Raw genomic sequence first — 24,728 nt, forward strand, 5'->3', positions numbered from 1 at the left:
TCGTCAGCCTGTTTCGACCTGAAAACATCCTAATTTAAGGCTCAATTCACCCAGGATGTCGTGAGAGAACAGAGAAGATTCAGAAGAGGCCGGCATGAGGACTTTATGCGGACATTCCACTGTTTAAGGACATTTTTTAATGAAAGACGTGCGAGCAAATTCGCCGAGTCGTTTCCGTGATGACTCGGCAAATCTGTGTGCGCCGCGACAGTAAAAACACCTCCATGTTGAAAACCATTTGTAAAATTCAGGCGGCTTTTGATGGCTTTCAACAAGTGAGTAACTGAGAAATTGTTTAACAGCTTGGGCATGTTCCAACTTGCCCGTTAAGGTTTCCAACGGAGGTGTTTTTCCTGTTGCGACCCCCCGCAGTCGGGTCCGGCCCGACACACGACTCTGCCCGCACGTTCTTTCATTTCTTTCATTACAAAATGTCCGTTAACAATGGAATGTCTGAATAAACTCCTCATGCCGACTTCCTCTGAAAGTTCTCTGTTCTCTGACGACTTATTGGGTCAACAGAGCCTGAAATGTGGAAGTTTTCAACTTGAAATGGCGAGATGCTGCTGCCTCGAAGCGCAGATCGCCGTCAGGCGCCGTGGGCCGTCCTTACGGCGACACTACTAGAGCAAAATCTCTCATCAGCCGTTAAAATTTTTACCAAAAACCAGCTGAATTTATTGAATGGTGTCCACTCAGTTGTGCCTTACAGTTTTGAAAAAATTTTGATCAAAGCGGCAGTCTCTGAGCCATTCCTAAACAATGAAAAAATCGACGAGAGGGTGGGCGACTCCTCACTCAAAGACTGCCCACAGGCGAATAACGTAACTGACAGGCGTGAAAAAACTCTCGCATGCCCACGAGGGTTCAAGCATGTCTGATGTAATCACACGTGATTCAAATCCATATGGTTTTTGAAAAAAAATAATAAGGTCGGATACTTTTCTAATAGACCTCGTATATGTGTGTGTGTGTATATATAATGTGTGAAAGGTCTTGTCTCAGAGTGATGCTGAAAAACTAATTCATGCATTTATTTCCTCTAGGCTGGACTATTGTAATTCATTATTATCAGGTTGTCCTAAAAGTTCCCTGAAAAGCCTTCAGTTAATTCAAAATACTGCAGCTAGAGTACTGACAGGGTCTAGAAGGATAGAGCATATCTCACCCATATTGGCCTCTCTTCATTGGCTTCCTGTTAATTCTAGAATAGAATTTAAAATTCTTCTTCTTACTTATAAGGTTTTGAATAATCAGGTCCCATCTTATCTTAGGGACCTCATAGTACCATATCACCCCAATAGAGCGCTTCGCTCTCAGACTGCAGGCTTACTTGTAGTTCCTAGGGTTTGTAAGAGTAGAATGGGAGGCAGAGCCTTCAGCTTTCAGGCTCCTCTCCTGTGGAACCAGCTCCCAATTCGGATCAGGGAGACAGACACCCTCTCTACTTTTAAGATTAGGCTTAAAACTTTCCTTTTTGCTAAAGCTTATAGTTAGGGCTGGATCAGGTGACCCTGAACCATCCCTTAGTTATGCTGCTATAGACTTAGACTGCTGGGAGGTTCCCATGATGCACTGAGTGTTTCTTTCTCTTTTTGCTCTGTATGCACCACTCTGCATTTAATCATTAGTGATTGATCTCTGCTCCCCTCCACAGCATGTCTTTTTCCTGGTTCTATCCCTCAGCCCCAACCAGTCCCAGCAGAAGACTGCCCCTCCCTGAGCCTGGTTCTGCTGGAGGTTTCTTCCTGTTAAAAGGGAGTTTTTCCTTCCCACTGTTGCCAAGTGCTTGCTCACAGGGGGTCGTTTTGACCGTTGGGGTTTTTCCGTAATTATTGTATGGCCTTGCCTTACAATATAAAGTGCCTTGGGGCAACTGTTTGTTGTGATTTGGCGCTATATAAATAAAATTGATTTGATATATATATATATATATATATATATATATATATATATATATATACTGCAAGGCCACTAATGCGGCCTTCAAAAAGTTGCTGTTACACTCTTAATGCTAAATGGTATTACACTTTTCGTAGCATTATTCCTTGTATATGATGCTGCTGCAGTAAATAAATCATCAATAAATGGAGGAGGCAGCTTCTAAATTCAGCAAAACTCAAGAGCCCCCACTGGCCTTTTCTGTTGTAGTTTTCATCAAACAGCACCAAGTGTACAATGCAGAAGTGTTAAAAGTAGATGACTGGTGGAATGGTATCCCCCCCCCCACACACACACACACACAACAATTGTTGAATAAACAACCAAATCTTAACACCATTTATTTTCCATTACATGCTATGTAGCTTACAAATGTGAAACATTTAGGCAGCTTACAGAAAATAAAATGCAGGTGGCAGATAGTCCATTCAAACAGCAGGAAGAACATTTCACAGCCTCATTTTCTGCTACTTCTTTAGATTGGACATAAATGTTTGGGGTTTTTTTTTTTTGGTTGTTTGTATTGCTTAAAAGAAGCAAGTCTACTCATGCTGGATTTCAGGGTCTGTTTTTGTGTCCGTGGAGGAGGAGAGCCTGTGTGGTGTGTTAGAAACAGGGATCATCTCAGCAGAAAAACAGCGGCATCCAGAGGAAGGATCTCAGTGCCGCCCCTGCAGCCAGGCCGACCAGAACGCCTAACGCTAGCTGCTCAACTACACCATCAAATGGGTCCCTCTGCACAATCACTTGCCGCACACCTTGGAGAGAACACAAAAAAAAACCCACACCATTCCTTTGTTGGTTGGTTCAGATAATCACATTTTTGAACATAAACTAAGACGTTACAAACAAAAAACAAAACACTGTACTATCAGCCCCAGTCGCACTGCGATATGACTGTCAGCGATTTAAGAGAGTCGCCGGTAGTCTCTGTTTTAGCCCCTCCAAGAATAGGGTCACTTATTTGGTGGTGAAAAGTAGCAGTCACATACACACTCACTGGCCACTTTGTTAGGTACACCTGTTCAATTAATTGTTAACACAAATAGCTAATTAGCCAATCACATGGCAGTAACTCAATGCATTGTGGAATCTAGACGTGGTGAAGACGAATTGCTGAAGTTCAAACTGAGCATTAAAATGGGGAAGGAAGGGGAATTAAGTGACTAAGAAGGTGGTGTGGTTGTTGTTGCCAAACGGGCTGGTGTGAGTATTTAAATAACTGCTGATCTACTGGGATTTTCACACACAGCCATCTCTAAGGTTTACAGAGGATGGTCCAAAAAAAGAGAAGATACCCAGTGAGTGGCAGTTGTATGAATGAAAATGTCTGATGTCAGAGGACTACGGGCACTATTGGCCTTGTAATTTCCACCACACCATTGCCTTACAATATAAAGTGCCTTGGGGCAACTGTTTGTTGTGATTTGGCGCTATATACATGTGCTCTGATGTCACTGTTTATCTCCATAGAAACTACCCAAACAATCTTTCATACAAACTGTTTAAAGGGACATTACAGTGTTGTGGTGGAAATTACGGCAATAGTGTGGGACAACTACATTTTGTTTAAAAAAATCAAAACAGTTGTATGACATTGAATACCCCAATTATGTTTTGATTATTTTACTGATATTTTATTCAGAGATATTTTAAAACATTAGAAAAAACATTTTTTACCATTCATTTTTATCATTGAAGATCAAAAGTCTGGGTGTGGGACAAGCACAAAACGGCAATATTTGCATATAATGATGCTGAAAAAAGGTGAAAAAGTCATCATAGACTACTAGAACAAATTTCTTAAAACACTTTCATTGTAAAGATAACTATAAAAGTGTGACATTTCCCCTTTTTTCTGTTTTTCATACAATATGATCAAAGGACATAATAAGTGCCCGTAGTCTAAGAATCACCCTTAAATGGGTGACTGCATGATGTCATCATGTCAATATGGACGAACATCTTGGAGAACTGTTTCCAACGCCTTGTTGAATCAATGCTCCAAGAATTAAGGCAGTTCTGAAGGCAAAAGGGGTCCGACCCGGTACTAGCAAAGTGTACCTTATAAAGTGGCAGGTGAGTGTTGCACAAATCGAATTTATAAGTGTCTTCCTTATTTAAGAGACTTGTGCGACTCTGAGAGGACTGTGACTTGGCTGATGTGCCTCTGAAGTGCAACTATCTGGCATTGTACCAGGTCAGAGCATGATGGGGGGCAACACATTGACAAATTAAATTTATACAGTAAATATCAGTGTTTTTAATAAGGCCAGAAGGTTCTGAAAAATGGATGTTCCAAAGAGGTTGTTTATAAACTTTGTGTAATCTATAATTATAACCTGAGTTTCCAATTCCACAAATTTTTATCTTGGAAAATGTTTTTAAGCTCGAAGTCCTGTTAGAAGTGGCTTTTCACAAGCTAAAGTTTAATATTATTAACCACTGTGAGGCCTGTACGGGGAAATATCAGACTGACGTGTTGTCAGTACGGACCGAGTGAAGCGAGGAGGTCTGATATCCCCATACAGACCGAGCAAATGAGGCTAATTCTTTTATTATCAGGGCTGTGAAAACTCCGCGCAATTCCTCGGATCATCATGGGGAGGAGGGGGGGGGTGTTAGTGTTGTACTCTGTAATTCTGATTGTCACTGAGTTTTTAAAATGTCTATCGCAAAGCATTTCCTTTTTCTATGACATCGTGCAAGTTTTATAAGTCCACAGACACTGACCTGTGTGTTACAGATACAAATCTGTGTCCTCGGATCCGCGGAACTTCGTGGAGGAATTAATGCCACTCAAAGTGTAGCTGTTGTGACAGTTGTAAAGTACTGTACTGGTTGGTTGCTGCAGCGACGCTGTGTGGCTCCTGCAAGACGCTTAAGCTAAACGTAGCATGTGGACATCACAAACTTTTAGAGCTCTCAAGTTTTTAAAAGAAGAATTTTGCAGCATGTCTGTGTCACGGAGCGACATCAGACAGAGCGAAGATGGTGAGAAAGATGGTTTGAAAAAGTCTGATAAGGAAAGGAATCCGTGGAATTGTTGCTGGCTTCATGAACACATCTGAAAGATAAACGGGAACGCGAACTGTGCCATCAAGAAACACGGTAAGAATTTTTCTCTCCCTGGAAAATAAACATTGTGCTGTTTAAACAAGATTTTAGAAAAGATTATGTGACTTTTATTATTAAGCTAGACTTTCTTTCATTGGAAAAAAGATATTGTGACTTTGAATGGATTTACATGACTTTACACAAGAATGTAAATGAGTTTCTATTAACATAGATTTTTCATTGGAAAAAAGACAAGATTTACAGGAATTTACACAACAATATGTGATGTTATTGATATTTTACTCTGTCAAAATATTCTACAAGCTTTAGCTGTGGTTTTTGAAATTCTTTGTCTTTTCACTCTTCATAAATTTAATGTAGTTTAATTGTTCTGAGTTAATGCATAATTTGGTTTACAATTAAAAGCAAAATCATTCCAGGTCCTACTTGCATGTCATATTCTGTTATTTCAGCATTATCATTGATGGTTCAAATGAAAGGTTGAGTCTTGGATCATTTAAATATGCACTTCTTTTGAGATTTTTTTCTTCCAGGAGATGCTGAAAATGTATCATTAGATAAAAAATTAATTTGGTTTCTGGGGCCCTGCGGGCCCTAGACCAGACCTGGGCAAACTGCGGTCCGGGGGCCACATGCGGCCCTTTGCATGTCTCTGTCCGGCCCTCATGAGGTCTGTGATTATTATTACATATATTAAAAATGTCAAGCTTGTGTGTTGCAAATCAGAGAGGTTTATTTAGGTATATTTAAATATTTACATATTATTACAATAATAAAAAATACCTATAAAAGCTATTAAATAGGTAATTTTTTGTAAAAAATTTGTAATGGGAGACAGCCGAGTTATCGATGGTGTGGCCCTCGGACATAATTCAGGTTCCCTATGTGGCCCCTTGTAAAAATTAATTGCCCACCCCTGCCCTAGACACTGGCTCGACCCCCTGCAAATTTTCCTCGGATTTCACAATTTTTATTTCACAGCCCTGATTATACGTATGGCTATTATATATATAAAACCATACAAACTTACAGTGTCACCCAAATATGAAAGCTGCTGACGGTTCATAGTCCAACTTGTTCACTTCACTTCCATGAAGAACAGACAGTCCGCATATTAGTTGGTAAGCTTTCAATCTGTGTGCGTTTTTTTTTTTTCAGATGCTGTTTAGATATTTATGGAGTATGTACGTTCATGTCCGACTTGCTTTTTGTAATCACGTTTTTAGCTTGTGGTTTGTAAAGAAAATATGCATTTTGGACTGATTGTCATGGAAACTGGTCCGATATGGGAAAATATCCAACCAATCAGCCAATCGGAAAGTGCGTAATGTCACGGCCATATAATAATACAAAATATAGAGCAAAGGGGTTTTTCAATATTAAAATAAACTAAGGCAGCGTCTACATCTGGAGTTGGTGCCCAGATGCTGGACTGTGGCTGCCGTCTGCTCCTAGTGGTTAGATTGTGACTGTAATTAGGATGTGTTAAATACAGAGGACAGGTTTCATTGCATGTATATATGTGCATTGACAATAAAGGAATTCTATTCAAATATGAAAGAAATTCTGTTTTGACAGTTATGAATTTATGAAGTATCATTCAGTTCGTTAAAGGATTCCAAGATTTCTCATGACTTTGACTTATGACCTTGAAAATTGAACCAGTTCTTGCATATCAGGATATCAATCCTCTGTAAAAAATTTCAGGACGTTATATGAAAACTTGTGGCTTACAGGCTGTTCACAGACAAAGAAACGACAACCGCCACCCAACTTTGTTGGTGGAGGTAAAAAAACAAAACCTGTCATACCTGGCTTGAACATTCCCACTGCTCAACAAAAATGGTTCCCAAATATGGGGGATGACACTTGTACAAACTTTAATAAATTACAGTAATTTACTTAAATTTATTAGGTATGAATTAAGGAAGCACCAGGGCGCTAGACACCTTCATCCTCCACAGTAGTTACTTAAGGTTGCGCGCTCATATCAACCCAGCTGTTCTGTGCGTCATTACCTGATCCTGCTCCAGGGGTGATGTAGACTGTATGATAATTGCTGAGAGGCACAGACTGGTAGGAGTCATCATATGGGTCATAGTGGATCACCTGCAGGCAGAAAACATGTTTTTACATCTGACTGCCAAGTGGTACTTGGAGTCAACTTGACAGGTTTCCGTTTTTTCTGAATTCTTTGTCAGTTTATGCAGAGAACATGGAGCACTCACTGGGTTTCTCCTGGTTTCGAGCAAAGTGAGTTTCCATGCTCTAAAGAAAAGAAAGAAGACTTAGATGTTGAGGCAAAGAACCACAAAGCAGATGACGGAGAAGTGAGGGTACCTACAGAGCTTCATCCTCACTGTTGGCACAAAGGTTGATTGTTGAGCCATCTCTGAGCTGAATCACAATCAGATTGTCCCGAGGATTACTTTCTGGTGGACTTACACCTACAACACACAGAATTTTGCACACTAATGGCAGACTTTCTGGTTGCCACCATCTATACAGAAAAATGTGTTTCACTCACGGCAGCACGGTGGGTTAGCGGTTAGCACTGTTGCCTCCCAACAAGAAAGTCCCAGGTTTGACTCCAACCTGGTTCTTTCTGTGTGTACTGTAGGTTTGCACGTTCTTCCTCCGGGTGCTCCGGCTTCCTCCCACTTCCAACGACATGCAGCCCACATGAATAAAAACTGTTTTGACTGTTTTGGTGTTAGGCTTTGGTGGTTTACCAAAGTCTTCAGGTCACAAAAGTAATGTAATATACAACCCCAATTCCAATGAATTTGGGACGTTGTGTAAAATGTAAATAAAAACAGACTACAATGATTTGCAAATCCTCTTCAACCTATATTCAATTGAATACACCACACACAAGATATTTAATGTTCAAACTAATCAGCTATTGTTTTTGTGCAAATACTATTTGCTTATTTTGAAATGGATGCCTGCAACGCATTTCAAAAAAGCTGGGACAGTGGTATGTTTACCACTGTGTTACATCACCTTTACATCTGAGGACACTAATTGTTGAAGCTTTGTAGGTGGAATTCTTTCCCATTCTTGCTTGATGTACCACTTCAGTTGTTCAACAGTTTGGGGTCTCCATTGTCGTATTTTGCACTTCATAATGCGCCACACATTATTAATGGGCAACAGGTCTGGACTGCAGGCAGGCGAGTCTAGTACCTGCACTCTTTAACTATAAAGCCACGCTGTTGTAACACGTGCAGAATGTGGCTTGGCATTGTCTTGCTGAAATAAGCAGGGACGTCCCTGAAAAAGACGTTGCTTGGATGTGTTATTCCAAAACCTGGATGCACCTTTCAGCATAGATGGTGCCATCACAGATGTGTAAGTTGCCCATGCCATGTGCAACTTACACACCCCCATATCATCACAGATGCTGGCTTTTGAACTTTGCGCTGGTAACAATCTGAATGGACTTTTTCCTCTTTTGTCCGGAAGACACGACGTCCATGATTTCCAAAAACAATTTGAAATGTGGACTCATCAGACCACAGCACACTTTTCCACTTTGTGTCTGTCCATTTCAAATGAGCTTGGGCCCAGAGAAGGCGGCAGCGTTTCTGGATGTTGTTGATGTATGGCTTTTGCTTTGCATGGTAGAGTTTTAACTTGCACTTGTAGATGTAGCGATGAACTGTGTTACTTGACAATGGTTTTCTGAAGTGTTCTTGAGCCCACATGGTAAGATTCTTTACACAATGATGTCGGTTTTTAATGCAGTGCCGCCTGAGGGATCGAAGGTCACCGGCATTCAATGTTGGTTTTCGGCCTTGCCGCTTATGTGTAGAAGGTTCTCCAGATTCTCTGAATCTTCTGATCATATTATGGACTGTAGATGATGGAATCCCTAAATTCCTTGCAACTGAACGTTGAGAAACATTCTTAAACTGTCGGCCTATTTTTTCACACAGTTGTTCACAAAGTGGGAATCCTCACCCCATCTTTGCTTGTGAACGGCTGAGCCTTTTGGGGATGCTCCTTTTATACCCAATCATGACACTCACCTGTTTCCAATTAGGTGTTCTTTGAGCATTCAACAACTTTCCCAGTCTTTTGTTGCCCTGTGTTGCAGGCATCCATTTCAAAATGAGCAAATATTTGCACAAAACAAAAACATCTGTCAGTTTGAACATTAAATATATTGTCTTGTGGTGTATTCAATTGAAAATCGGTTGAAGAGAATTTGAAAATCATTGTTTTCTGTTTTTATTTACATTTCACACAATGTCCCAACTTCACTGGAATTGGGGTTGCATGAAAAAGGTTTGAAATCGATCATTAATAACATCCTAACCAATTATTTCTCATCTGAAGGTAACCTTCCTTCCAGACCTGGATAAAGTGGTGACATATCTAACTTCTGCTTATGGGTGATTCTTTAACTACGGGCACTATTGGCCTTGTAAATGTAATTTCCACCACACCATTGCCTTACAATATAAAGCGCCTTGGGACAACTGTTTGTTGTGATTTGGTGCTATATACATGTGTTCTGATGTCACTGTTTATCTCCATAGAAACTACCCAAACAATCTTTCATACAAACTGTTTAGGGACATTACAGTGTTGTGGTGGATATTACGGCAATAGTGTGGGACAACTACATTTTGTTTAAAAAACAGTTGTATGACATTGAATACCCCAATTATGTGGTCTGTCCATAAATTAACGGTCCTTTTTATTTTTTTTTTAAATATATGGATTTCATTCATATGTTTTTACGTCAGACATGCTTGAACCCTCGTGTGCATGCGTGAGTTTTTCCACGCCTGTCGGTGACGTCATTCGCCTGTGAGCACGCCTTGTGGAAGGAGTGGTCCCGCCCCCTTGTCGGATTTTCATTGTCTGGAAATGGCGGAATGAAAAGGACTTTTTTTCCATCAGAATTTTTTCAGAAGCTGTTAGAGACTGGCACCTAGAAACCATTCGAAAAATTTATCTGGCTTTCAGTGAAAATTTTACGGGCTTCACAGAGAATAAGGACTTTAACTACAGCTTTAAGGACCCCTTTAAGGACGGTTGGTGCGCCGCGCTGCGAGCTGCGATGTCGCAACACAAACCACTGTATCATTTCTAAGCTGATGGCTCTGTGGATACGAGACCGTCGTGTGCTCTTTCTGTGGTTATCACAAGACCTGGACATCAGCCATTTTCCAGCAGATTTCACTTTTAACAAGAGATTTTGTCATGGAAAGCCGCGCGGAGGCTTCGCGCGTCACGACCGATTCGCTGATGAAGCGAGACAAAGGAACACATCCGTTTCGGAGTGTTAGAGGACAAGTTGGGACATGTCTATCTCGGCTTTCAGTGCTTACCAGTCGAGTGAGTATAAAAGAATTTGTGGTGAGCTGGACATGTCCCAACTTCTCCTCTAACACTCCGAAACGCCCTCTGGTGGCTGAAAAGTCCGATGCGGGATGCACAAGACCTGTTACACTTGGGGCAAATGAACACTTGAGTAGGCTGGGCTTGTGCTGTTGCCCGCTCTTTCTGTCTTTGACGCTTCTGGCGTGAGGCCTCACTTCTTTCTGCCTCAAACTTCAGGCTGGCGGATTTGATGCTGGAACGCCAGCTGAGTCTCTCTCTCTCTCTCTATATATATATATATATAAAATGTGTGTATGTTCATAGACACTGGTGCTGTTGCACATTGGATCTTGATGTATGCAGCAGGCGCTGTAGCCACAGAGCCACCATCAGCAGTGTTTGGATTTGAACTGAGACTCTGCTGTACCTCCACATTCCACGCCTGATTTCACATCTACGCAAGCTGTCTTGAGGCTGACACGATGCTCCAAATCTCTCCTGCTGTCACTTTTGTAGAAGCAAAGACTCCCGTCTATCCACAGGTCACACCAGTTTAACTTCCAGCGTTTGAAGACACATGCTAATGGAAGAAGAAGGAACATGCACTGAACATCTACCTCAGACAGACCTGGTATTATGTAATACAGAATTTATGTATCCAACTTCTGGTGGAGTACAACAGAGGTGAATATTATTTTGATTGTGTTGTGTACAGCAGTGGCAAAAGAATACATTTTTTAAGGATGTTCACCTCATATACTTCATTGCAACATCAAAAAATAAGTTTTAATTTTCTAGGCCCTAAGCTGATATGTTGTGTGCTGGATCATGTTCTGAACCAGATGTAGTGTCAATGCAGATGCCTCATCAAGGACTTCTCAAGAAACTGCTTATTTGACACATCGCTCCAGTTATATAGATTCTCCAGGAAGACCTTGTATCAAAGAGATCCAGTTAATACCTTCATTTACTTTGTCTCACAACCAATAAGGCTGGAAGCACACATCTCTGACGATCTGTACTTTCATCCTCCTAGAAAGCTACAAGCTATGTATCTCTGTCCAGCAACTTAATGACTCATTTAGCTCTTCCAAGGCAACTTTTGACCTTATAGTTTGAGCTCCTGGAGACACGATTGACACTGCCACAGTAAGAGATTCTTTCAAGGAGTTTGACATTTGCCACATACACACTCATGACAACCTAGTCTAAGAAGTCATTCAAAGCCAGGAGCATTGTCTTGTAAAAGCTGTTAGGCCTAGAATCTAACTCATTGCTTGTGTACTGCAATGACCACGGTATTGTTTACGAAGTCACGGTCAGAGAACCTCAAATGTACCCAGGTTACTGGGTTCCACACAACACCCAAGCCCATGCCTGCATTGACCAACAAGGAAGGAACTGTAAAATTTTTGTATGTCGATTTTTCAAGTAATCCTGTCCTCATTAGGTCATGCGTGCTAACTTAAAGATAGACGATCCTGAGGTTCTTGTGGGCCTTAAGGTCAAACTTTTGTTAACTTCTGGGTGTTTATTTTGGCCTCCTTCCTCGATGATGTGTAGTCTGTATGGTCACAGGCTTCATATTTTGTACAATAAACTGTAAGTTGCTTGTGCTACCATAAATCTGAAAAAGGGACTTGCCATGTGGAGAAAACCTTCAATTAATTCTTTACATTTTTTTCTGCTTTTTAAAAGCAAACACTTCTTCAGTCAACATCCTCATTAAACTAACCTAACTATGCCAGTCATTCAGAAGCTTGTTCAAATAACTACTTTGTTTTGACGTCTTCCGTTTTGATTGAGGTTATTGTGGTGAGTGGCTCTGCTAAATTAAAGTATGAGTAAATGTGTTCTACAATCATTTTAATATTGCATGACCATTTGCAACTGTGTTTGTGTGGTATTCTCCTGGCCCATACACTTAAGAAATTATTATTATTATTATTATGGAATAAAAAATATAGCTCACTTTGTTGGAACTAATTTCATGTTGACATGCTAAAAAATGTGTGTGTGTGTGTGTGTGTGTGTGTGTGTGTGTGTGTGTGTGTGTGTGTGTGTGTGTGTGTGTGTGTGTGTGTGTGTGTGTGTGTGTGTGTGTGTATATATACGAGGTCTCTTAGATAATAAACCGACCCTTTTATTTTTTTTTTAACTATATGGATTTGAATGACATGCGATTACACCAATCATGCTTGAACCCTCGTGCGCATGCGTGAGTTTTTTCACGCGTGTCGGTGACGTCATTTCCCTGTGGGCAGGCCTTGAGTGAGATGTGGTCCCGCCTTCTCGGCTGAATTCCTTTGTTTCACACGCTGCTCAAGACGGCGCGCGTTGCTTTATCAAAATTTTTTCTGGACCTGTGAGGAATATCCGAGTGGACACTATTCGAGAAATTAAGCTGGTTTTCTGTGAAAAGTTTAACGGCTGATGAGAGATTATGGGGTGTTTCTGTCGGTGTAAGGACTTCCCACGGAGCGGGACGTCCTGCAGCGCTTCCAGGCGCTGTCGTCGGCCTGTTTCGACCTTAAAACATCCTAATTTAAGGCTTAATTCACCCAGGACATCGTGAGAGAACAGAGAAGATTCAGAAGAGGCCGGCATGAGGAATTTATGCGGACATTCCACTGTTTAAGGACATTTTTTTAATGAAAGACGTACGCGCAAATTCGCCAAGTCGTTTCCGTGACGACTCGGCAAATCTGTGTGCGCCGCGACAGGAAAAACACCTCCGTGTTGAAAACCATTTGTAGAATTCAGGCGGCTTTTAATGGCTTTCAACAAGTGAGTAACTGAGAAATTGTTTAACAGCTTGGGCATGTTCCAACTTGCCCATTAAGATTTCCAACGGAGGTGTTTTTCCTGCCGCGACCCCCCGCGGTCGGGTCCAGCCCGACATGCGACTCTGCCCGCACGTTCTTTCGTTACAAAATGACCGTTAACAATGGAATGTCCGAATAAACTCCTCATGCCGACTTCTGAAAGTTCTCTGTTCTTTGACGACTTACTGCGTCAACAGAGCCTGAAATGTGGAAGTTTTCAACTTGAAACGGCGAGACGCTGCTGCCTCGAAGCGCAGATCGCCGTCAGGTGCCGTGGACCGTCCTTAAAGTGACACTACCAGACCAAAATCTCTCATCAGCCGTTAAAATTTTTACCGAAAACCAGCTGAATTTATTGAATGGTGTCCACTCAGTTGTGCCTTACAGTTTTGAAAAAAATTTTATCAAACAAAGCAACAGTCTCTGAGCCATTCCTAAACAATGAAAAAAATCGACGAGCGGGTGGACGACTCCTCACTCAAAGACTGCCCACAGGCGAATGACGTAACCGACAGGCGTGAAAAAACTCTCGCATGCCCACGAGGGTTCAAGCATGTCTGATGTAATCACACGTGATTCAAATCCATATGGTTTTTGAAAAAATAATAAGGTCAGATACTTTTCTAATAGACCTCGTATATATATATATATATATATATATATATATATATATATATGTTTTTGTTTTGGGTTTTTTTCTGCAGCAGATACATCCTCATTGAGTGGACATTAATAAGCCATTTAGCCAGATGAGTATATGCATAATGATTAACATGAAATTGCAAATTGCACAAACGTAGTTTCCACAACAGTTAAAGTCTTACTGTGCAGAAAATACAAACTTCAATTTAGCACTTTGGTTGATGAAGTACAGCAGATGTAGAGCTTATGAAAAATCAGCGTGTATACAAATAATAATAGTGGGTCTTAAGTTTACAGATGCTTTTTCAAAATCCAAGTGATACATTTGTCAAAAGTAACAAAGACATAATGCTCCCCAAGAGTAAAGCATTTGAAAAGGAAGATTCAATACATTTCTAAAACTTTGTGAAATGTAAAATATTTTCTTGATTCTTTCTTGTTATCAGAGTTCTGCTTCCAGATGTTCTGTTTTTTATTTACTTCAAAACAAGCACATCATAAATCTGTGCATTCATTACTATAATATCATCTATTTGAAAAAAAATTATATTTTCAAATACTCACTCTGTCTCCACAGCCAGCCTGACTTCAGCAAGGCCATGTTTGGGCCACGTTAATGATTGTTAATGATTTGGACACAGAAACAGTGAAGTTTTGGTCTTCGCAGGATAAATGTATCTGTGACAGCTGCACGCTCATCGCTCACATGTGATCAGATTAATCTGGAACTGGCCTGGACTGAGTCACAGGATCACACTGGATTAAGTGAATCTTTAGCCACACCCACTTTTCCCATCCTGTCTTTACCTGCAGTTGACATTCAGGTCATGTCCTTTGTGTAACTCATAGTTTCAACACGTTTTCATAAAACCTCAACACAATATAAGATTTGTTGAGCTTTTATGAAAATGTGTTGAATTATATTGTCCACTTGGTGGTGTTTGTACATGAATGCAGCTGGGTTTACTGCCAGTACAAAATGAACAAGTACAGGATTTCTTTTTATACATGCTCTCGTAACAATGTCACAACATTGTTACAAAAGCGTGCGTCTGTGCCACTGCCAGCATTACGAAGGGGAAAGCCTTTATTTGCCTTTAAACTTCGATGGGCTCAAATGAAGCTCAAGAGTAACAAGTTGTAGTTGTAGAGCATATCTCCACCTTTCCAGGCTAGACTCAACCTGCTCTCTACTCCCACTGTAGATCACAATGTCGTCTGCAAATAACATAATCCATGGAGACTCCTGTCTGATCTCATCCATCAACCTATCCATCACCATTGCGAACCTGAGAGAGTTTGAGTAAGAGCAGAAACCATCACAGACATTTAATTCCTTGTAAATGTCATATGTGGTGAAACAGTGGTTTAGTGGTTAGCACTGTTGCTTCACAGTAAGAAGTTCATGGGATCAATTCCTTGTCCTTTCTGTGTGGAGATTTTGTGGGTTCCCTCTGGTGCTCCAGCTTCCTCCCACCTCCAGAGACATGCAGGTTAGGTGCATGGGTGATGAAATTGGCTGTAGGTATGTAGCCCTGCAATGGACTGGTGCCCTGTCCAGAGAGTCTCCCACCTCTGGCCCAGTGATCTCCAGTGCCCCCGTGAGCCGTAATTGGAATAAGCGAGCATAGAAAATGAATGAATGATATGTGCATTTCACCTCTAGATGTCACTGTGGTGAGATATTTCAAACCTTCTAAGATCTTATGTCTGCTTCTGTATAATCTGATGCCCTACGGTCTCAGGATGCAGGTTTACACCGTTTTCTCAGGGTTAAAAAGAAGTCAGCAGGTTGTATAGTTTTTGCTCCTACTTTGTGGAATAATCTGCAGGTGGATGTCAGATTACAACAAAACTGCATGAGGGGGTGATGACTGGTGTGTTAACAAGGTGACATCCACACAGGGATGCATCAACAAACAAAATAAAAAGTACATAGACAGTCAACACTATCCTGACCATAAGAAGCCTGTAAATCCTGCTCAACCTTAAAGCAGCCAAAGTGACCATGTTTGTACGTTTGTGTGTATTACGTACAGTATTCTGGAGGCTGTCACATCTCAATGAGGACCAGTGTTACAGCACAGAAGATTTAGTGCCACATTTCCGGTGGATGCCGTTTCCACGACTATCAATCAACAACAACCACTGTCTTCAGATAAAGAGTAATCAATTTTTTCCTGTCTTTCCTTATTGCCATTTCTTTCTACCTGATAGTATTTTTATTTCCTTGAGTGATTCATAGGTCAGTACACGCCACAGATAATGTTACACGTTTATGATCTGGTGTGCCAATGGTTGTGCAAACCTCTGCGGTTCTTCAAAGTCTTTCGTACAGGTGCAGCCAAAGGCCTCAGTCTATCGCAGATGCGGTGGTGGACACAGCGAACATTAAACCGCCAACTGAAAAGTTAACATTAATAGCACTAAACCGATAAACTGCAAAACCACTAAAAAAATCTTTAGCGGTGTAAATGATTGCTCCGGAGGCTATCTGTCTTTATGGCTTTTACTCCCCGTCACTCCACATCTCAACAGCACAACCACACGCTCTCTCCCCGCGTGTGTCCTCCCATTACCGTATATGACACAGTATATGTGCAGGCACATCTGTTACCGTATATGACATCTCCCCCTTCAAAATGGATTATTCCCCTTAAAACAAACAACCCGTTGCTTACTTCTATTTGGAACCAATCTCCTTACATTTACTGTGAACTATCTCAAATCAATATTAACCCATTTATGTAACTTCTATTACAGATTCAACTCCGCAAGAACTTGGATCAGCATTCACAACAATAATGCCATTTCAATACAAACGTTTTCTTTTCTGTTCACATTCCATCTCTACGTTTCCCCCTTTCCTTTTTTTTTTTTTTACATAACCCCCCAAAGGCCATAGGTACCATCTACAGGTCAAGCCTGTTGACTGGTTTGCACACCCGTCCAGATCTTGTCACAGTCTGACCGGGTATAAGGCTTACAGGTGGAGTCACACTCTGACCGGAGGGAACCTTTTCTGACACGGCAGAGTGAGTGTCTGTCTCAGTATTGTCGCTGATCGCTGGTAGGGAAGACTGGGAAATCGGTTCAGGTCGAAGGTGGCGGCGATTCCGCCGAAGCTCAGCCCCCTGCTGTGTCTTTATGACGAGTGATCTCGGAGTGGTGCATTCTCCTGAAACCACTGCTGACCGTGACCACGATTTCTCATGGTCTAACTTGGACCTTACCACATCGCCCGGCTGTAGGACAGGTAAAGATCGGGCTCCATGGCGGCGATTGTAGTAGTAGGCCTGCTTGGCCTTTTCTCGGTCGTCCTTTTCCTTCACCGCTGCTCTGCTCGGCCACCGTGATCGAAGATTCTTCTCCAGGGTAGGGAGCGTTGTCCTGATCTTTCTCCCCATTAACAGCTCTGCAGGGCTGAAGCCGGTCGAGGAGCACGGAGTGGACCTGTAGATCATCAAGGCCAGCACTGGATCCGCTTGTTTGAGGATCTTCTTAGCTGTTTGCACGGCCCTCCCTGCATGCCCATTGCCCTGTGGGTGGTGTGGGCTGGACGTGCAGTGTCTGAAGTCGAATTGCTTCGCGAACTCCTGAAACTCAGCACTAGAAAACTGCGACCCATTATCCGTCACTACTTCGTCTGGGATGCCAAACCTGGCAAAGACGGCCTTCAACTTACGTATTGCATGTGTACTGGTTGTGGATGGCATGTGCAGTATTTCTATGAATCTAGAGTAATAGTCTGAGACAACCAGGTAGTTCTGATGATTGTACTCACATAAATCCATTGCGATTCTCTTCCACGGACGATCTGGAAGTGGTGTAGAGATGAGTGGCTCCTTTTGTTGTGTTCTTTTCAGTTCAAAGCACACTTGGCAAGATGACACTAGGCCGCTTATCTCTGTAGCGAGACCGGGCCACCACACTGATGAGTAGGCTCTTTCCCTACATTTAGTCAGTCCTTGGTGTCCCTCGTGAATCTTCTGGAGAATCTCTTGTCTCATCAGCTGCGGGACCACGATCCTGCTTCCCCTGAGGACCAGGCCATCGTGCTCTGACAGTTCTGCTTTGACCTGCATGAACTGTCTTATACCCACAGGCACCTTGCAGCTGTGTTCTGGCCATCCTGTCCGTATGAACTTTATGAGTGACTGCAGTTCAGCATCCTCTGCAGTTGCCATCTTTATCTCTTCCATCTTATTCTGGCTAGCAGGGATTACCCCCACTATGCTAGCAACATAACACGCCACATCACTCTGAGTGTCCGGCTCAGTACATGTGGACAGCGGGCTACGTGAGAGAGTGTCTGCGACTATCAGAGTTTTCCCAGGAGCATACTCTGCCACGGGACTGAATCTCATCAGTCTCATTAGGAGACGCTGACACCGCAAAGGTACGTTGTCCAAGTTGCAGCTGTTTATGAGCGGCACAAGTGGCTTGTGGTCAGTTACTAGTTTGAATGATTCAATGCCAGTGAGGTACCTGTCGAACTTCTCGCACGCCCACACGCCGGCCAGACATTCCTTTTCAATCTGGGCGTAGCGTGTCTCTGCGTCGGTGAGTCGTCTGGAACAGTATGCGACAGGTTTCCATTGCTGCCCATGAAGCTGGAGGAGAACTCCTCCCAGTCCATAGCTGCTAGCGTCGGCTGACACGGCCGTAGGTTTGCTGACATCGTAGTAGGCAAGAACTGGTGCCGTTGTCAGTAGCTGTTTGGTGTGTTCAAAAGCTGTTTGTTGTACGAGACCCCATGTCCATGCGTTTTTGCCCTTCAGGAGTTCGTACAGTGGCTGTGCCACTGTGGACAGGTTGGGAATGTACCTTCCGAGGTAGTTTACCATGCCCAGGATCCTCTTCAGTTCTGGCACGTTCGTTGGTGGTGGCAGCTGTTGTATAGCCTCGACTTTGTCTGGGTCGGGCCGAATCCCATCCTTGTCAATGAGATGCCCGAGGAAGCGCAGCTGGTGTTGTCTGATGGAACACTTGTCGCGGTTGAGCTTCAACCCAGCTATCTCGATGCGCTGCATGACCTTTTCCAGATGCTGGTCGTGTTCACTCACTGTGGCCCCATAGATGAGCACATCGTCCATGAAGATCTCCACTCCTTCCAGCCCCTCCATTGTCTCCATCATTTTCCTTTGGAAAATCTCGGGAGCGCTGGTTATTCCGAACGGCAGCCTCTTAAAGTGGAATCTGCCGAACGGGGTGATAAAGGTCGTGAGTTTGCAGCTGTCTGGGTGTAGTGGGATTTGGAAGAACCCACTGGCTGCATCGAGCGTCGTGAAGACCGTGGCACCACTCAACTTAGCTATAATTTCGTCTGTGGTAGGTAAGATGTACTGTTCTCTCTTAACTGCTTTGTTCAGTCTTTTTAGATCTACACAGATACGTGCTTTACCAGTGTTTTTCTTTAAGACTGGCACCATGGATGCACACCAGTCGGTAGGCTGCGTCACCCTTTCTATGATGCCGTTCCTCTCCATACGCTCAAGTTCCTCTTTGACTTTCTGGAGCATGGGAATTGGCACGCGCCTAGCTGCGTGGACAGCGTACGGTTGAGCATTGTCTTTCAGCTGTATTCTTACAGGTTCAGTCTTAAGAGTTCCATGCTCGCCAAATGCTTGCAGGTGTCCTGTGTTACACACCGCTTCCTCCACTCTCTTCACCAGGTTCAGCTTCACAGACAGTGATCTGCTGAGGAGGTTGCTGACTGTGCGGCCCCGGACGACGTATGCTGTGAGTGGGTGTCTCTTTCCTTTGTAAGCCACAGTGCTCTGGAACTGTCCAATGCACTGTAACTCCCCTCCTGGGCTATCCAGTTGGATGTCTGCAGGCTCGAGTGGTGTTTTGAGTCTGAGTGAGTGATAGGTTTCTTCACAGATGATGTTCACGTCGGCTCCCGTGTCGATCTTGAACTCAGCTGGAGTGGAGCCTATGCGCAATTTGACTGTCCATTGCTCTGATGCTTCCGCAACTGCTTTGCTCACTGCCCCAAGGAAATATGACAGTTGCTGCTGCTGCTGCTGCTGCTCCGTGACCTCGCATACAGCCCTCCTACTCTTGCACACCCTGCTCCAATGCCCCACTTTGTTGCACGAATTGCATGTGGATTCCCGCGCAGGGCAGTTCTCGTCTCTGCTATGACGCATTTTCCCGCACTTTCCGCATTTGCCATCTCCGTTATGTCCGCTATTCCCCTTTTTCTTTTGTCTTCGGAATTTTACGTTGTTGTTAGGTTTGTTATTCACTTCATGCACGAGCCCAGTTTCTGCTCCTTGCATGCTAACATGTGAGGCGATCTCCTCGGACTGCCTAACAGTTTCTATCACCACCGCCAGGGTCAGTTGCTGCTTTAGCTGGAGCTGTTTTGAGACGTCCTTGTCCAGTATACCAACAACAATTCGGTCGCGAATGTTCTCTTCCCTGCTCGCGCCGAAATCACAGTGTTCTGCCAGTTCGTACAAAGCCCTTATAAAAGTCTCTGCTTTTTCCCCAGGTCTTTGAACGCGTTGGTGGAAACAGGCCCGCTCATGTATTACATTCCTGCGTGGCACAAAGTACTCGTCAAACTTGGCCAGCACGCAATTGAAGTCTTCGTCATCTTCATTTTCCCCAAACGTGAACGAACGAAACACATTCTCAGCCTGGCTTCCCATAGCGTATATCAGGCTGCTCACCTGCACGGCGCCATCTTCAGTGCTAAGTTTGGTAGCAGTTCTGAATCTCACAAAACGTTGCTTCCAGTCGGGCCACTCAGCAGGTTTGTCAAATGTGAAGTTTATCGGGGGGTTGAACTTCGCCATGTCTCACCGGTTTGCACTTCTGACACCATGTAAATGATTGCTCCGGAGGCTATCTGTCTTCATGGCTTTTACTCCCCGTCACTCCACATCTCAACAGCACAACCACACGCTCTCTCCCCGCGTGTGTCCTCCCATTACCGTATATGACACAGTATATGTGCAGGCACATCTGTTACCGTATATGACAAGCGGGAAGTTACTACTAACCACTAACTTTTAGTACTGATTCAGTCGTGGCCACATTGGATTACTCTGTTGGCTACTGATAACCCAGTTTCTAGTTTAAGCGCCGCAGGGACTGCTGGGTAAATCCAAAGGCGACCACAAACACAAAACAAATGCATGAACAATAAAAAAAAATAAAACCCCAAACACTGTCATCAACTTTATCAAAAGCAGTAAATTGCAGTATTAGAATTCACAGTCTATCTCTATATTATATATTTATAAAATGTTAATGGAGTTACAGCTAAACTGTATTGTGTTCACAAACACAAAACAAATGCATGAAAAATAAATAAGTAAAAATACTGACTTTTGAGCTGCTCACATGCCATTTTTGTCCAGTGTAACTTCTTGTCTTCTTACCAGTGCCTGTGTACTTTGACCTGTGAACTGGAAGTGTTAGCTAGCTCTCTGCGTTCATAAACAGGAACTAACTTGTATGATTTTTTGGTTTACAAACATTTTTGACCGTTACATTTACTCACTTTACCCACAATAAATAAATAAATAAATAATGTTAGCGAACTGAAAGTGAGCAGAATTAAATTTAATTGGTCCACTGATGGTTTTCAAAGTTAGCTGAAAAGCTACACCACTAAGGAAATGTTAGCTTTGCTCATTAGCGAACAGTGGATTAGTGAGACTGTGCCCACCACTGCATAGATCTACTTTTAACTGTTGCTTGGATTGTACACTATCCAAGTATTTGGATATTGACACAATTTTTGGAGTTATGTCTTTGTAGACTAGCACAACAATAGGATTGAAGTGAAGTCATCAAGATGTGACATAACAATCAGGCTGTGTAAAAATGGCTGTAATTTCTGGATAGATCATTTTTGTTAAAAACCCTTAAATTATGGGGCTATTCCACAGAGCACCTTTCCTCCCCATTTAATTCCAAATAGCAAATCAGGGTGCATTTTGAAGCGTCATAGTAACTTCTTGATCCATCTTTGTTAAGTTTGAACAAACTCTGCATACATTGTAGTTACAGGCACCGTCAGCACCAGATTTGAAATCGGGTTCCAGTTTTTGAACTGTTTAACAATTCCATTTATAGGCGCCTTTCAAAAAACTCAAGTACCCCATTACAATGCAGCAAGCAATAAGTAGATTTAAAAGCATAACAATAAACAATTTAGAATTCAAAACTTAAAAGAACATTTAACAGTTAAAAACAAATTATATGGCAATTTAAAACAAGACAAAAGTTATGCAGTGAATGAGTGTAACTCTTGATGAATAGGCTTTCTTGAACAGGTGGGTTTTGAGACATGATTTGAAAATAGCCAGAGAGTCAATGTTACGGATATCCGGTGGAAGGGAGTTCCAAAGGTGGGGGCAGAGTGTCTGACAGCTCTAAATCCCATAGTGGTCAAGCAGGCAGGAGGAATGGTGAGGCTGACAGAAGATGATGATCTGAGGGTGCAGTCGGGTGTGTGTGTGTGAAGAAGTTCAATGAAGTACGGAGGAGTGAGGTTATGGAGGGCCTTGAAGGTTAGAAGGATGATTTTATTGTCAATGCAGTGACTGGAAGCCAGTAAAGTTGTTGAAGAATGGGGGTGATGTGGCAAATGAATGGTGTTTCTGTGATAATCAGAGCTGCTGCATTCTGAACCAGTTGAAGCTTATGAAGAAGCTTTTGGGGGAGACCAAAGAGAAGAGATGCAATAATTTCATCTAGAGTCTCAAAATAATTGATAGTACGAGGATTATTAGAAAACTAACCGGCAGTTTTATAAAAAAAAAAAAAAAACTATATGGATTTGAATCACGTGCGATTACACCAGACATGCTTGAACTCTCATGCGTATGCGTGAGTTTTTTCACGCGTGTCGGTGACGTCATCCGCCTGTGGGCAGGCTTTGAGTGAGCACTGGTCCAGCCCTCTCGGCTGAAATCCTTTGTCTGAGACGCTGCTGGAGACGGCGCGCGTTGCTTTATAAAAAATTTTTCATGACCTGTGAGGGATATCCAGTGTTGTGGAAAGTAGCTTTGACAAGTTACTTTTTTAGTTACTTTTTTAGTTGCTTTATACAGGTGCTTTATGCAGTTACTTCATTAGCAGCTTTATGCAATTACTTTATTAGAATCTGCAGAAAACTTGCAACTAATAAGTAATGTAACTAATAAGGTAACGAGTAATCTAACTTGGTTACTCGTAAAATTGAGCAATCAGAAAAGTAACTAATCAGCAAAGTAACTAATAGTTACTTTTCAGAGTACTAAATCTTAAAAATAACCAAATTAGATTATGAGTAACTTTATTAATTACATTCAGCAGCTGCCGACAAGGTGTCCGCAGCTGCTAATGAAATAAATGTAAGAAATAACTGTAAAATATAACTGTATAGATTAACTAATGAAGTAACTTTCCAAAGTTACTTTCCCCAACACTGGGGATATCCGATTGGACACTATTCGAGAAATTCTGCTGGTTCTCAGTGAAAAGTTTAACGGCTGATGAGAGATTGTGGAGTTTCTTTCGCTTTAAGGACAGCTCACAAAGTGGATCGGCGCGGCGCGTCGGCGGTGGCGTCCATCTGGCTGTTTCAAGCTGAAAACATCCTAATTTAAGGCTCTGTTCACCCAGATCGTCGTCAGAGAACAGAGAAGTTTCAGAAGAAGTCGGCATGATGAGTTTATGCGGACATTCCACTGTTAAAGGAGATTTTGTATTGAAAGAACATGCGGGCAAATTCGCCAAGTCGGTTCCGTGACGACGACGCAAATCCGTCTGCGCCGTGACAGGAAAAACACCTCCGTGTTGAAAACCATTTGTAAAATTCAGGCGGCTTTTGATGGCTTTCAACAAGTGAGTATCTGAGAAATTGTTTAACAGCTGGGCATGTTCCAATTTGTCCATCGAATGGTGTCCACTCAGTTGTGCCTTACAGTTTTTGAAAAAATTTTGATCAAACAAAGCAGCAGTCTCTGAGCCATTCCTAAACAATGAAAAAATCGACGAGAGGGTGGGCCACTCCTCACTCAAAGACTGCTCACAGGCGAATGACGTAACCGACAGGCCTGAAAAAACTCTCGCATGCCCACGAGGGTTCAAGCATGTCTGATGTAATCACACATGATTCAAATCCATATAGTTTTTGAAAAAGATAATAAGGTCGGATACTTTTCTAATAGACCTCGTACGTGGTAACTTTGAGGTATTCGTAGTCTCAACAGCTTCAGTCGTGTGAACATCTTTAAACGGGGTATTTGTAGTGACCACGACTTGAAACGTATTTGACTTTGTTGTTTATTGTATTATTCAGTTGTCATCTGTTTTGTTTTGTTTTTTGTTTGTTCATTCCATACTTTGTTCTGCCATTTTTATTGGACTAGTTCCATTCCAGTTTTAGTTTTAAGCAGTAGTTTCCTGGTTTTCCTCTTGTTAAGGTAGTTCTTAGTTTTCCCTTTTTGGTTTGCTCACATTCATTTTTTGCACACGTCATGTTTCTCACAGTTAGTTTTTCTGTCACTCTCTTCTCTTGTTTTGCACCGCTTTGTTTTGCCCTCTCGCACTCTCTTGCCTTTCTTCTCTCTTCTTTGATCACTTCACCACACCTCTTTCCTGAACTTTCCACACACCTGCTTCACATCAACCTGATTAGTTTTCTCCTCTTTAAAACCCTCACAGTTCCACAGCTCACTGCCCGATTGTTGACTTTGATCACTTTCTCGCCTCTCGTCTTGTCCAGTTTGCACTCTAGTATTTTTTGACATTGCTTGTGTTCTCTGTCCTCCGTCTCACCGTAGCCTTGAACTCTGCCTGTTTTTTGACTCTGCCTTTGCTCTGCCTGCTATACTCCTTGACGCTGTTGGTGCGAACCCTGCTCGTTTGTTGGACACGACCCTGCCTGTTCCATGT

At 42.5% G+C, this 24,728-nt stretch overlaps 1 protein-coding gene across 1 annotated transcript; it reads right to left on the bottom strand.

The window, feature by feature from the left end:
• Positions 1–2,481: 2,481 nt before the first annotated feature.
• Positions 2,482–14,621, bottom strand: plekhb1 (pleckstrin homology domain containing B1). The gene is made up of 6 exons (XM_034177405.1): positions 14,388–14,621; positions 10,784–10,936; positions 7,364–7,466; positions 7,248–7,287; positions 7,038–7,128; positions 2,482–2,699 (listed from the first exon to the last, which is right to left on the bottom strand). Exons 1-6 carry the CDS (start codon positions 14,422–14,424, stop codon positions 2,566–2,568), a joined length of 558 nt encoding a protein of 185 aa, XP_034033296.1. The 5' UTR covers positions 14,425–14,621; the 3' UTR covers positions 2,482–2,565.
• Between the last annotated feature and the right edge of the window lie 10,107 nt (positions 14,622–24,728).

Source organism: Thalassophryne amazonica, chromosome 9 (assembly GCF_902500255.1).
Source record: "Thalassophryne amazonica chromosome 9, fThaAma1.1, whole genome shotgun sequence".
NCBI lineage: Eukaryota > Metazoa > Chordata > Actinopteri > Batrachoidiformes > Batrachoididae > Thalassophryne > Thalassophryne amazonica.

Excerpts from the sequence above, each read along its gene's own strand:
- plekhb1 (XM_034177405.1), bottom strand. The coding sequence starts at position 14,424 with ATGGCCTTGCTGAAGTCAGGCTGGCTGTGGAGACAGA. Across the intron at positions 7,467-10,783 it reads ATCAGGCGTGGAATGTGGAG|GTGTAAGTCCACCAGAAAGT; the intron begins GTACAGCAGAGT and ends TGTGTGTTGTAG. Across the intron at positions 2,700-7,037 it reads CACCCCTGGAGCAGGATCAG|GTGTGCGGCAAGTGATTGTG; the intron begins GTAATGACGCAC and ends GTTCTCTCCAAG.